General features: G+C 33.3%; 1 protein-coding gene across 1 annotated transcript in view; it reads right to left on the bottom strand.

Annotated features, from left to right (window-relative positions):
• Positions 1–1,236: 1,236 nt before the first annotated feature.
• The window catches only part of AHR (aryl hydrocarbon receptor), a 44,354-nt gene continuing 28,010 nt past the window's right edge, over positions 1,237–17,580 (bottom strand). Inside the window, exons 4-11 of the mRNA XM_063099957.1 lie at positions 16,887–16,976; positions 14,648–14,771; positions 13,828–13,958; positions 11,824–12,026; positions 10,968–11,077; positions 8,647–8,788; positions 4,758–6,003; positions 1,237–2,077 (exon numbers count right to left, since the gene is read on the bottom strand). Of these exons, the coding sequence (XP_062956027.1) occupies positions 1,931–2,077; positions 4,758–6,003; positions 8,647–8,788; positions 10,968–11,077; positions 11,824–12,026; positions 13,828–13,958; positions 14,648–14,771; positions 16,887–16,976 (2,193 nt within the window). The 3' untranslated portion in view covers positions 1,237–1,930. The remainder of the gene's footprint in view (positions 2,078–4,757; positions 6,004–8,646; positions 8,789–10,967; positions 11,078–11,823; positions 12,027–13,827; positions 13,959–14,647; positions 14,772–16,886; positions 16,977–17,580) is intronic.

Genomic DNA, 17,580 nt, shown 5'->3' with positions numbered 1-17,580 from the left:
CAATAACATGTGGAAGAGAATAACAAAAACGGTTTATATAAAGACTTTTAATAAAAGGTTTAAATGTAAAAATAGAATATCAATTTAGACCAATGGCCTAGATCCTCAGTGATACCTCATGCTGGAAACAAATTATGAAATGTTTGAGACAAATTTTTTCAACACTTAAATTGATTCTACAGATTCAAAATTTTGACTGCTGCATAGAACTAAGAGATATTTTGTCTGAAGCGACTTTTATATACATTAATTTACCAAAAAAAAGAAAAAAGAAACGAAGTGTTGTATTTTAATACTACATCTCAGTTTGAGATTCCATTAGATTTTAAAAATAATATATGCAAAACATATGCCCTTTAGATGTCATATTTAAATAAAAGAATGGCAGATAATGGCATTTTTTTCTTTTAAATCATCTGAGGACAGTAAAGTTGGTAAGGTGATTAATTTGCCTCATTGGTAATAAGTCATTATATCATAAAAACAAGCTAATGTTTGAAGGTAAACTGTGTAGCTGTCTTTTTCTTGATACCAACTTAAATGCAGTTCAATTCATTATATGATTTCCTAAAACGACACACTGATCAAATATGTAAAACCCAAGCAAATTATTGATGTGCATATACAAAAGTATAAGGTAGGGACTATTTTTAAATGAAAGATTGAAAATATTTTACAAATAATTTTGTTCATTTATATCTATACAATCCACCATTCATTTCACTCTACAATGCTTTTCACGAAACATTGCTATCTTCAATCTTAACACTCCCAAATATGAGAAAAACAAATAATTTCCACTGTTCTAAGAAGTGAAATTTATAAAGTCCACATAACATATCATAAAGGATTATAGATCTAAAAGTTTTCAAAGACAATTTATACACATTGAAATGGGTGCTTTGCTTAATTTAATTAAAAAGCTAGAAAAGTTGCTTCTTTTCAATGCAGTTTAATGAACATAGTTGCATTTAACAGCAGATTTTCCACACTGCGACATTAAACAATCATGGTGGAGATTGCAATAAACGTAAACAGTGGTGTAACTTTTTCTTCTGAAAACACTGTTAAATGTAAGTGCTACTGTCTTAATATTTACATAAGAATTAAGGAGTAATTTGGAAAGACATTTTGCTTTTAAGTTTTTCAACATAAGGCACACAGCAACATTTAAAGTCTAGAAGCAAAAAGATTATGTAATAAATAATTATCTTTTCAATCATTATTTGCCCTTTACCTGAAAAAAGTAAGTGAGTAGTGCAGTTAAAACATGCCTGAATAAAAATGATTGAATTTAGGAAATATTTGTGCGCAGAATGTCATTAATTTAAAAAAGAAAAAGAATATTTTATACAAAATATACATCCTACAGTGTTATAGAGGAAAATGTGAGGCACTTAGATTAACAGTGAAGGAGGAAAGCACTGAGATAATTTTTTTAGAAAAGCACCAAACCGTTTATTTTAACATCCAAGATAAAAGCAGAGTCTAAACTATATAGAAATAGTCTAGTTTCATAACTTTGTATTTGATGGATTAATAAGAATCCAGAAGTTCAAAACTCAAGTATTTCATAATTCCAACAGAGAACATTTTCTAATTTAAAAGACTCTTATTAAAGTTCTTCTAAATAAGTTTTGCATATTTTGTGTGCTCAAAATAATGTGAAATGTAGCTGTTATCTCGCTACTCTGTGGCAGTACACTTTCTATTTTAATGACTTTAGTATAAGCAATTTATGTAATTTTGATATTTTTGAAATTCCTTTTAAAAAAACAGAAGTTAAAATTTGGTTTGGAATAACAGTGCAAAAAACATGCATCACTGCCTCCGTGTGAATTTGCTGAGATCCAACACTGACAGTTTTATTTTCTGTAATCCTTCACAAACTAATCTAATCCAAAAACCAAGGTGAAAATTGGATTTGGAATTACAGGAATCTACTGGATGTGAAATCAGGGAAAGTTCTGGTTTCTGACGGATGATGAAGTGGCTGAAGATGTGTGGTAGTCTGAGTTTTATTTATGTTATTTAATTCAGCTGGATATGTTTCATTTAAAACTCCTCCATCCTGGAACTGAAAACAAAAATAGCAATGCAACTATTAGGAAAGATCTTTCAAATATCTTAAACCATTAAATATTAATATGTATTTTAAAATTTTAGTCCTGCCTGTTGTTAAACTTCAAATTCCTTTACTGTTGCTTAATTTTAAATCTTCCATTCAGTGAAGATATACACTGAGTACATATTATTTATTAATTACATTTATAACCTTTTGGTTTTTCCATTAATTTGACAAGAAATTTTGAAGATGGTATATGAGTGATACAACTGCCTCGCTTTGGATTGCCTTTGGATCCGACAGAAATTGATAGGGCAAAGAGTACCACTTATGAATCACAGTTAAGTGTTCTCTGCTGTAAGCAGATTTGCTTTGACAAGACTTCATCTCAGTCAAGTTCTGGATGTCAATGAATTGTTTATATTCAGAATTACTACACTGGACTACAGATGACCAAGGACTTTTACAAAAAAGGCCAGTTCTGATTTTCTAAAGATTTCTTGATATTCCTAAAATACTACATCATGGGTTTGATTTCCTTAACAAATTTCTTATTCAATATACTTTTAATTAATGAATACCACTAAAAGCACTGTCTTAATTACAGAACTCAGTCACCAAAAGAAAAATGTTCTTTCTTGCCTTCTATGGAGATACATAGTTCTGTAGAGTTCTATAGATTACAGAGCCTTTATATTTTAGTATATTGTTAATAAAAGTTGTGGAAACTTTTAAACAAATTAAAATCATACCTTTGTGTCAAATAAAATCTAACTTTCTAAAGTCTGTGTAACATTAGATTTCAGTAATGAAAACACTGATTACTTCGAAGGTCCTCCATAACAAATACTACATATATAGTAAAAATTATATAGTCTATATCTTCAATAAATGGCAACTTAGTCAAGTCTTCAAATAAAAGGTAGTATTTTTATACTACCTTTATTATACTATTATATTATATTATTTTTTATACTACCAGATAATGGTGGGTTTTAAATGAATTCTTCTCAATACTCATAACACAATGGCATATCTGTTCTTCTCTGTAAATATATTGTATAGAGGAGTGTTGCCCCATAGAAATATAATGTGAGCCATGTATGTAACTTTAATTTTTCTAGTAGTTACATTAAAAAGTAAAAAAAAAAAAAAAAAGTGAAATTAAGTTTAATAAGATATTATATTGAACCTAATATAGCCAAAAATTTAACATTTCAACATGAAATCAGCAAAAAAAAAAAAAAAAAAAAAAAAAAAAAAGAGAAATTTTACATTTTTCCAAGCAAAGTCTTCAAAATCTGGTATGTATTTCACACTTACGTCACATCTCATTTAGGACCACCTACATTTCAAGTGCTTAATAGCCACATGTAATTAGAGGCTACCTTGGGGGAATATGGGAGAACTATTATTTTATTTTTCACGAGAAACCATACAAAGTAGTGGGGGGAAAACACTGTAAAAAAACTCGTGGTACTTATGTGACCTCTCTATTCAAAATGTAATTTTACAGAATTAATTTCTGTAAAATTTACTTTACTTCAGAGTAAAATATGCTTACATCACAGCAATGTTGTGAGACAGCGAGTGAATATTAAATTTTAATATAATTGAAGGGTGTCAGGAATGAGAATAAGAAAAACCTTCACCATCATTTTCTTAAAAAGCTCATATACAATCAGATAAACCAGATTTATGAAAAAAGCCAGAAACAACAATTAGGGATAAAGATTCGAGTTACATTTTTAAATTACCATACTCTAATACATAGTACACAGAGGTTAATGAACTTAATTTTAGTCAAGATATTCTTCAAAACTAAATTTAGATGTATTTTAAAATAAAGTAGCTATTTTCTAATGAAAAAGCATGAGTGCAAACAATATATTGCTGGGTGGCCACAGACAACAGCTACTACCATCATGTTAACGTTAAAAAAAAATCATTTTCAGATTTAAAGTGTGCTTGCTGCTAGAAGGATTCTGATGACACATTTAAATAATAAAAATACAATATCAACCTTGATTCCTGTGACAGAAAGCCAGCTGAGTACCCTTTCTTAAAAATGCAAGAAAACAAAACATTCCACACATCAAAAGATAATATGAGTATAGGGCACATGACATGGCGGGATAGACAGAGAACACTGAGAAGCTCAGGACTGAATTCCAAGGATAATCTAGGAGAAAGACATTCTAAGAAAGCACACTTATATTTGATTTTAACCAAATTTCAAACATATATAAAAAATTGAGCTTTGAAGAAATTTTAAAAATTAAAATATATATCAAAGTTTGAATTTTTAAATAGCCGTATGATTTTTAAAGAATCAAGAAAGATAAATCAAATTCTCTATTCTAAACATGATAACTTTGAACTAACTTGACCTGGTAATTTAGGTCATCTTACAGTAGAGGACATATTCATATTGCTTTAGCCCTTGACTTTTTTCTCTTTCATGATTTGGGTAAGTATGACATACTTTTGATAGCAACATATCGGAAAAAGTACAGGCTTACTAAAGAAAAATATATAGTCACAAATACAATTAGAAATGCTGCCTCCATGAATACTACAGATAATAAATTAAAATCAGTCACTGACATAAAAAATTCATAACTCATGTCTATTTATTTATAAGGTAAGAAGAATCATTGAAAGGGTGTACTCATTTCAATAAAACCCTTACCTTGTTTAAAAATGCCTGTGGGCCTGGAATGGCTGGATCATACTGCATCTGATCCACATGCGTGTGCTGAGGTTCTGGCTGGCAATGATACATTGACACGGCCCCAGCATAACATGTCTGAGGAGTTACCATGGCTGACTGTGGATTTATTCCATGCTTTTGGTTTTCAGGAACTTGTAAACAAGTGACAAAATCTTCTAAATTAGAAGTAGTAGTAGGGTATGGGGATGGTTCAAAATTCCCTATAGGAAAGTCCAACTGAGTACACTTGGAATGCTGTGATAACACAGACTGATTACAGGGAATAAAGTTCTGTGTGTAAGGCATAGTATCAATCTCAGATCTGTATGGAATCTCTTGGCTGGTCCCATGTAAGTCTGAAAAGATATTATACTGTTGTAGATCTTGCTGAGGACAGCCAAAAGGAATGGATTGGTTAGAGTTCCAGTTGGCAAACATGCCATTGACTTGCATAAGCTTCATTTTCTGACACAGTTGTTGCTGTGGCTCCACTAAAACTTGGTTTCGGTGGTGCTGCAGCTGCTGCTGCTGGTCCAACTGTAGGTGTTCCTGTACCATACAGCTTGAGTTCAGAGCCATGGGCTGTTGCTGCTGGTAACCTGAACACATGAAGGCAGACTTATTTAAAGAATCTTGGACATATGTCAGGATTTCGTCTGCTATATCAATGTCTCTAAAGTCGACCTCACCAGAAAACTCATTTCTGAAAAATTTCTCATTCTGCATGTATTTAATATCTTCAAAATCAAGGCCTAGATTTTTCATAATGCTGTATAAGTCACTATTTTTATTATCTGGAAAGAACCCTGTGTGACCTCCAGAGAGTGTTGGGTTCATTTCCTGAGACTGATCAATTTGCTCATGTTTCAAGATATTATCACTTCCCATTGGTGCAATATTGTCTTGCCAATTACTGCATTCATTCATAGATTCCTTAAAAAAATTCCTTCCCAAAGGGACAGTACTTGAAGCAGGATAGAGATATATAGACTCATCTTGTTGCATTAGGGCACCTAGAAGGGAACTGGGATTGAGAGAGTCCTTATTTAGAGTTGATTTGGTATCAGGGTCTTTTCCACTAGTGCTATTTTTAGTCCTTATTGGTAAGGGATCCATTATGGAAGGAAAAGGGCTGGTTATCTCATACAACACAGCTTCTCCAGTGGTAAACATAAAAGGCAACTTCGTATTTCGTTTTCGTAAATGCTCTGCTCCTTCTTCATCTCTAAAATAGCAAACAAGAAAGTCTGCATGTATTAGAAAGAGTTCTAACATAAACACTTAAAATATATGTCTTGATTTATCAAAAACAATTTAAAATAAAATAATTAAAAAAGAGAACAACAGCAAGGAAAAATATACTTTAATTGAGTTTGACAGCAGGAAACATGGACTTATTTTATTTTGACTTAGATTATTCTCATGACTGGTGCTATAAAATTGTGTTTTAAACAAACATATTTAAATGATTTAGTTCCTTCCCCAAAACTTAAGATAATAGTTACTTCCACACTCAGGTTACATGCCCACTTGACATCCTGTAGGAAAAAAAAAATGTCTGTGTGGAATAAACATTTGAATATAAGAACAAAATCTGAGATTTTAGAGATCTGAGTAGAAGAAGCATATCTAAATAAAACATAAAACTCAGAAGATATAAAGGAAAAGACTGGTATAATAAGCAACATAAAAATGAAAACTTTCAGTATTTTTACAAAAGAATTCATAAGTCAAGTTAAGGCACGGAGAAGGTATTTGTTAATATATATAATATATTTATAATTTAATATGAATATAAAATTTTATATCCATAATAGATAAAGAATTCCAATGAGTCTGAGAGAGAGGCAAACAACTCAATAAAAAAACAGGCAAATGATATGGAGTGGCAATTCATAGAAGAAAAATGTCCTAGAAAGATATAAAGAGATGCTCTGCCTCATTAGTAATAAGACAATAAAAACTAACCTCTCTTAGAACAAGCATATAAAATATCAACAAATGTATACAAATATGAACAACACAATTAACAAACAGGATCACTGATATATAAAGAACACCATACTCCTAAACAGAACATGTATTCCTTACAAGAATACAGGGAATATTTTACCAACATTGACCATACATTACATCACAAAGTAAGCAACCAAAAATTTCAAAGGACTGATATCCTTTCAGAGGCTATCCATTCAGAAACTGCTATCTGACTACAATGGAAATAAGCTAAAAGTCAATTACAAAAAGACAACTTGAAAAATCCCCTAACATGGAAAATTACAGGAACACTACCTTTCTAAACAATTCATAAATAAAAATGAAAATTAGCAAGTATTTTCAATTGAATGATAAAAAGAAGACATATCGAAACATAAGGGTTGTAGTTAAAATTTTGCTTAAAAGGAAGTTGATACATATGTTTAAATATATATTAAAAAAGAAAAACTTTATAAGAAAAAAATTAAGTAGAAGGAAGGAAATAATAATGAACAGACATAAATGAAATGGAAAATAAATGTGCAATAGAACAAAATCAACAAACCAAAAGTTAGATCTGGAAGAGACTAATAAAATCTATGGCCTTCTAGCAATATTGATCAAGGGAGACGGTACAAATTTGGGTGAGTACATACATACCCATGTACTTATATGGGTACATACATACAAGAGTATTTCGAAAAGTTCATGAAGGATTCACATTATTCTTTAATTCCATTTTTCCACGAACCTTTTGAAATAACTACATATATACATACATTCACCATTTTTATGGGTTGGAATACTCAGTAGTATGAAGATGATAATTCTTCCCAAATGACCTACAGTTTTCATGCAATCCCACTCAAAATCCCAACAGATTTTCTGGTGGAAATTCACATCTGATTTCTAAAACGTATAAGGAAATACAAAGGGTAGAAAACAGCCAAAGCAATCTTGAAGGGAAACAACAAAAAAAGCTAACCAAACAAACTGAAGACGTATATTCAGATATCACAATTTATAATAAAGATAGAGTTCTAAGACAATTCAATGTTGGTGCAAAATAGACAGCTAGACCAATGGAACTTGAAGAGCTAGGTCCAGAAACAGAACCACAGACAAAATCCCCTAATCGAAATGCAGTGCAGTGAGGAAAAGACGACCGTTTCAATAAATATTATTTGTTAATTGGATATACATAATAAGCGGAAAAAATCAATCTTGATCCTTACCTAAAGCCACATACAAAAATCAATTATTCAGAGTGTGAAAAAGCATTTGCAATACGAACATTTGAGAAAGGACTAATTTCTAAAGTATATGAGGTTACTTCAAAAAGTTACTGAAAAATGAAATTAAAAGATAATACAAATCTTTCCAGGAACTTTTTGAAGACCCCCTCATATAAGATACTCTTACAAATCACTGCTGTGCTTAGAGAACATATTCTAAACAAAGCATTGTTATATTTTTCTTCTATTTTACAGATGACACTAGCTTTTCATCTTTCCTTCATATGCCCAGGATAAAACCCTGGAGTTTTATTTGATTATTGATTATTCTTTCTCTGGGTCTACATCTTCTCAGCACCACGCTCACCCAGTGAGCTAACTGGCCATCCCTATATGGGATCCGAACCCTTGGCCTTAGGTGTTATCAGCACCACACTCTCCCAAGTGAGCCACGGGCCGGCCCTGGGTCTACATCTTCTCAATGTCTCTCATCTGTTTTCTCTTCTTTCTATACATATTATCTTAACTTTTCAATTTTTATTCCCAGACTAAATTCTCTTAGAATTATTTTTATGTTTTCATGTAAGAGGACTTATAAACCAAATTGTTATTTTAAAAAAAAATGAAAACAAAACATTTTAAGTGTTTGTGCTTACGTTAGAGGTCTCTGCGTTGCAATGATATAATCTGGTCTTCCATTTTTATAAACTAAGCGTGCATTAGACTGGATCCATGCCCATCGATTGTTTTTTGTCAGAAGCCTGAAAACTATCATGCCACTTTCTCCAGTCTTCATCACTAAAATAAAAAAAATTAAATTATCAAACTCCTGAAACAAAGCCTTTTTGACGTATTTCTGGATGTATTTATCACCAAAGATAATATCTAGACAACTTTTAAACACAGAATATTAAAAGGCATGGAAATAGTTCTTCAGAGTTGTTTTTATCCTTTTGGACTAAATTTATTATTTAAAATGTTAAAGGAAAGATTAAGTACCAGTCAGACAATTTTAGTGAAAAGTACAGAGAGTATAGATTGGAAAAAAAAAAAAAAAGAGTGAAAATTGTTTTCATTTTAAAGAATTTTCATTTAAGCATTTTTCCTACTAAAAATTGTTTTCATTTAAACGTTTTCCTACTGTTTACTAGTTTAAAATTTTAAAGTTTAAATCTCTATTTATATTGATTCATGAATTTAAAACAATGCCCATAAAAAAGTCCTGAGCGACCAAGATGTGGAATAGACAGTCCCCAGAGCCACTTTCTCCCACAATCGACCAATTTACAACTATTGAAAAAGCAAAAACAGCCAAGCTGGGTCTGCTAGAGCTCAGGGGAAAAGGAGAAGAGACTATGGAGTTCCTGAAGGTGGGAGAAGCTGCGATGAGAGAAAGAAGGGGCTGCAATGAGAGAAAGAAGGGACCGCTCTGATCGTGTTGAGTTCCAGCCACATCAAGGCTGGCCTTGGTGAGCACACAGAGCAAGAGATGACAAAAGCTGCAGCTGTGCCCTTTGTGTGAAGTTGCCTGGAGATTGCAGGGTAGAGGAGGGCCTTGGTGGCCCCCAGCCAGCAAAATCACTCACAGTGTTCCTGTGGACCCACATAGGAGCGAGGAGCTACAGACAACTGAAAAAAGGAGCCACTTAAAGGCTGGTGAGTCATCACAAGGGACTGGCACATGGGAAGTGTTTGGAGCACGGACAGTGGTGGAGACAGGCCCACTGGGAGAACACTGGGGCACAGCATGGACAGCTGATCTGCCCCCCAATCAGCACAGGCCACTCGAGTGTAGATTGGTCGGGAGTACAGATCAGCAGGTGGTGCAGTTTGCTAAGACTCAGGCCCAGACCAGAGTTTCCACACAACCCAGGTGTACTGGACCTCACAAGACCTGGAAGTGATTAAAAGGTCAAAAATTAAAAACTGAGCTGCACAAAAAGCCTTCCCCAGAGAATCAGCAGCAAAGCAGCAATTTAGCTCAACCACAGGGCTCAAGTGCTGGTACCCATAGGAAGTTTCCCCATTTTAGAAGTAACCAAATGACAACAAATTAGTTCCAGTGCAGAGTTTAAGAGGTGAGGGTAGCTAATAATCCAACACAGAAGTGAAAGAAAACACAAAACACCCATAGATCAGAGACAAAGGTCTGATATTAACCAGTAAAGGTCTAACGCCAACAAAGAATATCTATAAAACCTAAAAAAGCCACAAGCCCCCTGGGCTCCCAAGGTGGGGTGAGGAGGACCCGAGGGCTGCAGCCACGCCCCCCCAATGGATGTCCACATCCAGCCCAGTGACGACCTAGCTGCCACCAGAAACCTTCTGGGCTCTCGATCCAGGTTTTAGGGGCCCAGGGCCTCAGACATGACCCCCCTGATGTCCACATCCAGCTCAGTGATGACCAAGCCTCCACAGAAACCCTCTGGGCTTTTGAGCCAGGGTGGATGGGTCTGAGGGCCTCATCCACGCCCCCTGATGTCTGCATCCAGCCCAGTGATGACTGAGCCACCACCAGAAATCCCCCAGGATCCCAAACCGGGAAGCAGGCTGAGGACTTCAGCCATGCTCCCTTGCCCTCCGCAACCAGGCCAGCGAAGGAGCTGGCCATGAGCTAGCCCTGCCCCCCATCTCCACCTCCATTTCCCTACCCCCTCCTCTCTGCCTCTCCCTCTACTCTGAAACACCTTTGAATGTAAAAAATAATAATAACAAATTTTTTAAAAAAGCCCTGAGCAAAACTTAATGGGCTCAAATGGTCATTTTTTGTAGAAAGTAAACTGCTATTTTCCTGTGTGGCAGCTGTAGAGGAGTTAATGGATAAAGAGTGTAATTCTGGTTAATCACAATGGTATGATACTAAATTGAAGTTTATCCAAATAGTTTCCTTAAACAGATTATCTTATGTAATAATTTGAAACATGTACTAGAGTATATGCTGTTCTTTCTGACATATTCATAAGGAACTACCACTTACTCCGGATATGGTACTCAGCACAATAAAACATATCAGCAGCATGAAGAAACTGATATCCTGATCCCCTTGTGCACAGCTCTGCTTCAGTATATCCTAAAACAATTCTTCCTCTGTTTTAAAAAAATGTAAAAAAAGAATGAATTAAAATTTAACATAAGTGAAGTAACCAAGATAAGTGCATTGGCTATATACTATTTTCTGCAATATGTTTTACTTGACATTCAGAATTTCACATCAGTAAGTAGAAAAATTTACCACATCTATGTAAATTGCTCTCTTTTGCTTATGGCTGCAAATTTTCTTCTCTTGAATAAAACCATGAAAATTAGTATAACTAAAAATATAGCAGATCATACAGGTAAAACAAAATCTTTAATAAAAATCTAGAAGGCTTATACTCCAGTTTTGGGCAACAGGGTTTTTCAAATTACCTCTGTGCATTCCCACATTAGAAAGGAAAAAGCATTGATACGTTTTGATATGATATAAATGCTTAATATCTGACAATACTTCATAATTTTCTAAAAGTTACTAAACTTCTATTTCTAAAAGACAAATAACATTTTTATAATTTAAAAATGTAAAACAAACCAACAATAAATGTCATCAGAAGAATAAACCTTACTAATATAAGTACATCATCTTTTGTGGCAAGTATTGTAAAGAATTACAAAACAATAAGATGATGTGTGAGCCTAATAAAATTATTTTACTTTAAAAGGGTACATTGAAAAAATATGAAATAATAGTAGCTAATACAGTAATAAGTATTACGATCTACATATATGTTTTACATGCTAACAGAGACAAACAAAATATACATTTGATGAAATCAAAGTAAAAAAGTTTCACTTACTTGGCATCACAATTAGTAGGTGTAAAATCTAGTTTGTGTTTGGTTCTAAAGATGAAATTTTTGGTTCGGATTTCAAGTATGGATGGTGGTTGAAGTGGGGTAGCTATTACAAACAAAGCCAACTGAGGCATAAGTATTGATCCATCTTTCCCTTTCTTGTTCTGTCCATGAAGATACTTTAACTTCCCTTGGAAATTCATTGCCTTAAAAAAAAAAAAGTTCATTAAAATTAATAGTTTAAAATAGTTCCTTTTTAAAAGGCTCCATCATGGCTGTTTTCAGGGTTCTTCATAATTCCATAAAAATTTCTGAGGCTGAAAACTGCTACCTTCTTTCACTCCTCTTTCTACATGAAGCCCATTAACACTATCCCAAAAGGTAGTATGAGGAATATCCTAAAGGGATTGAGCTTCTTGCTTCTCATGGTCATAACAGGAATACCTGTATCATTTTCTGAGCTTCTCCAGGCACTCAGTATGTATTTCCTGAATGAATAAATAGTGATAAATCATCAAGTAAACCTTAAGTTTCAAACATACATCAGCTATATTCCATAGCTCACGGTAATCTTTCCTACAGAGATAGGACAAAATAAAATTTTATTAAAACACTAAAATGAATCATTGTGAAATCATATAAATGCACAGCTCTATTAAAGATAAAGAGTAATTTTAGAAGACAGAGGAAACAAAGACAATTTAACCATGAACATGATCAATTTAGTTGTTTAAAACAATATCATCCAGGCTAAGGAATGATTCCGACAACAGTCTGATAGCACAAGGAAGTAAAGACCCTATTACACATACAAATTCCACCTCAGAAATACATACTAATTTGATCTTGAGCATCAGTACCAGGAAAACTCTCTCAAAGCACAATTCTAACTCTGGGTCAGCAAAATTATCTTCAGAAATAAACCCACAAACAAAAATCATTGCTTGGGAATGTTTAAGATATGATTATGTTTCAAATTCCTGATAATTCACAAAAAGAATATGTAATATGCTTTGTATTCTCTTCTCTTGTACTTGGTGGAGTGAGATGTGTTAAAAATACAATTGAGAGAACAGACCATCTCCACTCTGAGTATGCTGCTTAAGCTGCTTCCTACAGTTATCCCACATAGATGGTCAGACTACGCAACCTGAAACAGCATCTCATATCAGATGATGATACTACAATCATGAACATACAATCATTTTTCTATATAGTAGTTATTCCAGACTGTTGGAAAAAGCCATAATTTTCCTGTCAAGCAGGCATTAAATCTCAGTATGGTAAGCAACCTCCCATAAAAGAAGGGCTAGATAATTCTCTTATACCTAGAAAAGTACTAAAAATAGTCAAAATACAAGGTTTCATGTTATTTCACTAAATCTTTGTTACTATGTCCCAAAGGATAGGGTTTTCTGAGTTATGGAAGATATTCAGAATCTGAAATGGTGATTTTAAAAAGTTACTTTCTTTTATCAAATTATCTGGTGGTAGATTTTTAAAACCAGATTCAAATATAACCATATGAAATTGGCTTAATTTTTCTTTTTATTTTCTACAACTTAATAGTGTAAAGTATACTAAATTTGGCCTGAGGATGGCTCCGTACCTTGAATCCTTACTGAACAAACTTCAACCTGATTTAGTACATAACTAACTGAAGGCCTAATTTAGGAGTACACTTCCATAACAAATAGCTGAGTCTCAGCCAATTACAGCAGCTGAACTTTAGTCAATCACAGGAAACCAACCAATCAGACCATGTCCAAATAAGGTAAATGCCAAGCTATAACTAATCAAGCTGTTTCTGTATCTCACTTCTGATTTCTGTCTGTAAATGCTGCCTGCCTCTGTTGCAAAGTGGAGTTCTCTAAATCTCTTCTGGTTCTGAGGGCTGCCTGTTTTGGGAATCTTTCTTTCCCCAATTAAACTCTACTAAATTTAATTTGTCTAAAGTTTTTATTTTAACAAGAGTAAAAGCCAGTATCATAAGATTTTGCATCTTACTAGAAAACCAGATGAATTATCCAGTAGACATCTTAGTCTGCATGTGAAGCATCTCTCCATAATAGAAGTGTTTTCTGGAGGAAGCTGGTCTGGGTTATAATAGACTCCTGGCTGTGAGAGGCCATGAGGATCTGTAGAAATAAAAGCAACACAAATCTTACTTTCCATTTTTCTGTTAAATTAAGTGTCTGAATTGCTAAAATTTCTGTTAATTTCTAAACCAGAGCCTGTATTCTGAATACAGAAGAAAAATCATTTTGAGAAGAATTAGTGAAAAGAAACTAAAACTTGTTGAATATCACTTTTACCATATATAACTTTACTTAGATTTTGTCTTTATTTTTATTGAGCTATCACTGTCAACAATTCCCATATTTTCTAATACTTTTTTTGTTTTCCTAATACTTTCACAGATTTCTGAAGACACTATTTGCATTGAGAAAAGCTTTCTTATACTTGCATATGCTAGTTTACTTTTTTATTTGGTTCATTTTAAACAAAACAACTTAGAAGCACTCTGGTATTAAGCTTGTACTTCATTTCACCTTTCACCATGGTACCAGAGTTATTTTTATAAAATATATTACTGAGTATGGCAACATTCTCTTGCTTGAAATTCATCAATGGCTCTCCTCTGCCAAAATATTCCTTAGGTTGTCAGCTCTTTGTGACCTAGCTCTGGCTTACAGCTACAGACTTACATCTCACCACTCCCTCCATACCTTCGCCATGGAGTTCCATGCCCCTGCAGGTTCCCAGCCTCCTTTCACAGAATCATATTCAAAAACCAGCAACACTATCTTCTAGTAAACATTCTTACCATCGATTCTTTGTCCAGAGTCTGTACACTGTGGAGGGTTTAATGTCCAGTGTAGCTGACGCTGAAATTCAGCTCGATCTTCAGTATGAATAAGTTCATACACACTCTGATGTATGACATCAGACTTAAGACAAAAGATATAAGGAAGTAAAACAAAAGTACTGATTAAAAAAAAATACGGTTACTAAAGTAATTTCAAACCTATCTAGATTGGTGGGTGCTTGTTAGTGGTGAAGGATGCAAAGGGAATGATTGCCAATGCTCCTCAGTCATCTCAGATAGGAAAAGCCAGAAAGAGAAACTAGCACTATAACTGATAAGCCAAAGTTTACTTGCCATCATTTCCAACATGAATGCTCTTGCTCAGTCAAATAAGTCACCTCTCCATTCCTTAAATGCAAAAATATTAAGATCTGCTTTTGTTCCTTATCCATTTATAGATGTTTTAAATCCTACCTTTCCCATAAATCTCTCCCTGAACAGCCAGTCCTCTCTGAGTTTTCTAAGCTTACTAGTATTCATTATGTATTTCCTTCACTATTCTCTAATTTTCTTTGTATTACATTTTCACTTCAAAAGTTGACTCCATGAGAGTAAGGGATTATCCCTTTACCATATCAGAATCCTGCCCCTCCTCTTGTCTCTCAGCATTTACTACAATGCTAAGTCCTTAGTGTTAAACCAGTTCTTCTAACCTTTCTTTAGTGCAACTCATGGTAAGAAACACATTTTCCATTCATCATGTTTGTGTGCACATGCACACATGTACATATGCACACAGAAAAAAGTTTCACAAAACACTTGCCTTTATTATTTGTTATATTGTATATTATTTTATTTTATTCCATTCTAAGCAACTAAAAAGAAAGTTTGATGGTGTTCCACTATATCAACGGCATACCCACTAATAAGTCACAACTTGCAATTTTAAAAACAGTACCTTAATCTACCATCCATGTTAGATATAAATGTTCTCTTAAAGAATAGCCAGGCTATGTGTATATTCGAGAAAAAAAAATAGATTGGAAAATGGCTAATCTCTTTGATTTTCTTAACTGATAAAAATCACAATATCAAATCGTGATTAAGATATTTATGAAATTCATTGTTTCTAACAGGCTTTTCAATGGACCTTAATATATTTTGTTTAAAATGCAAGAAAAGTGGAACTTAGGCTTTGTGGCAGTGACCAAATTCCATTACTTTAGTCATACACACTTACGTCTTTTAGCATTAAATCACCTCTATGCCACCCATTACACAACTGCCAGAATTATCATCTGACATACAAGTTGATGCATACACACTCCCGTTAATAAAAATCTTCAGTGGCTTCCATTGTGTTTATATATAAAACAGTGTTATACAGACAGTGTTATTCCGACCAATAACCTTGTGAGCTTGTTAGAAATGTAAATTCACGGGCCCCACTATTACCTACTGATCAGAATACCTGGGAATGGGGCCCAGAGATTTTATAAGTTTTTATCAAGCTCTCCAGGTGATTCTTACGCACATTACAGTTTGAGAACCAGATATATAAGAACACCAAGCATTCAAGTGTACTTCCAATCTGCTCTCAAATCACATTGAATATTCTTGTCCCTCAAATATGCCAAATACTTTACAACTCCATTTATTCACCATTCATTCATTCAATAACATTAAACAATCCAGACATGTTTGCTTCCTTCAACGACTTCCAGTCCACTGCTTATAGTACTTCTACCGTCCTCTGATATTCCATTGTCCACCCATCTGAATCCTACGTATTCTTTATTTCAGCTTAAGCACCATTTTATTTAGGATATCTTCCATAATCCACATAAATCAGAATTAAAGGTACAAACCATAATAGTATTGTACTTATACCTTTACATAGCCCCTCATTCATTTCATGGTTGTCACATGTCCTCTGCTATCTGTAAGTTATTTAACAGCAAATATTTTATCTGTTCCTCTTAACCCTATCTGCCTTAAAGTTTCTTATGAAACTCTTAATAAGTGAAGGAAGAAACACAATAATCATGAATCACATAAACACTTAAAGAAATTACAGTGCGGCAAATTATTAATATTAGAAAAAATGTTAGCAGCAAACATATAATTTCTCCTTTACAGTATATACATTTGGATACTTTACATATAAAAATGGTCAACTGTGTGCCAAAAGTGTAAAATAGATAGTTCATTTTCTAAGAAAAATTTATTTTAGATGATATAAGAAAAATATATGTACCTGCTGAAACCCTAGGTAATCTTGAATAGTAGGAGAAGCATAAAAGACCAAAGCATCTGTAGTGACAACCAATACAAAGCCATTCAGAGCCTACAAGGAAAAAATGTTATAAAATTAGTAATGTGACTTAATATTGTTACTCATAAATAATGACTATCAGATAAAGGCTATTACTTTCACCTCTGTAAAATCTTCTTTTCAAAATAGCCAAATATGCTTCGCAAACATAGACACACTACACACACACACAGAATAAGATGAATCTATTCATACCTTTTTATTTTTTTAAGGAAAAAACAGCAAATTTGATGCCCAACCACAATAACTTTACTAGAATATTGTTTTCAATATTTAGTAGAATAGTCTTCTTCATGTTTCAGATTTTCTTTTAAACGTGGTGTACCTGTTTTCCTTTTTTTTTTTTTAAACGTAAACTATATAGACATCATTCACTATAATCTGTCACACTGCTTTAAGAGGAAAATAGTGGGCAAAGATGTTGATTAGATCCTTAAAGAGAGAAATGTAGATAAGAGAAAATTTTTTGTGTGTAAAGACATTTCAAGCACAATTTGAAATTTGGATACTCAAAGTATTATAAAACATTTAAAAACTTTTATAGGAAAACATAATGTACATAAAATACATACAATTTATATATAATTCAAATATAATACACATGTATAATATACAG

Source organism: Cynocephalus volans, chromosome 6, assembly GCF_027409185.1.
Source record: "Cynocephalus volans isolate mCynVol1 chromosome 6, mCynVol1.pri, whole genome shotgun sequence".
NCBI lineage: Eukaryota > Metazoa > Chordata > Mammalia > Dermoptera > Cynocephalidae > Cynocephalus > Cynocephalus volans.
This window is presented reverse-complemented; position numbering and strand designations above follow the sequence as displayed.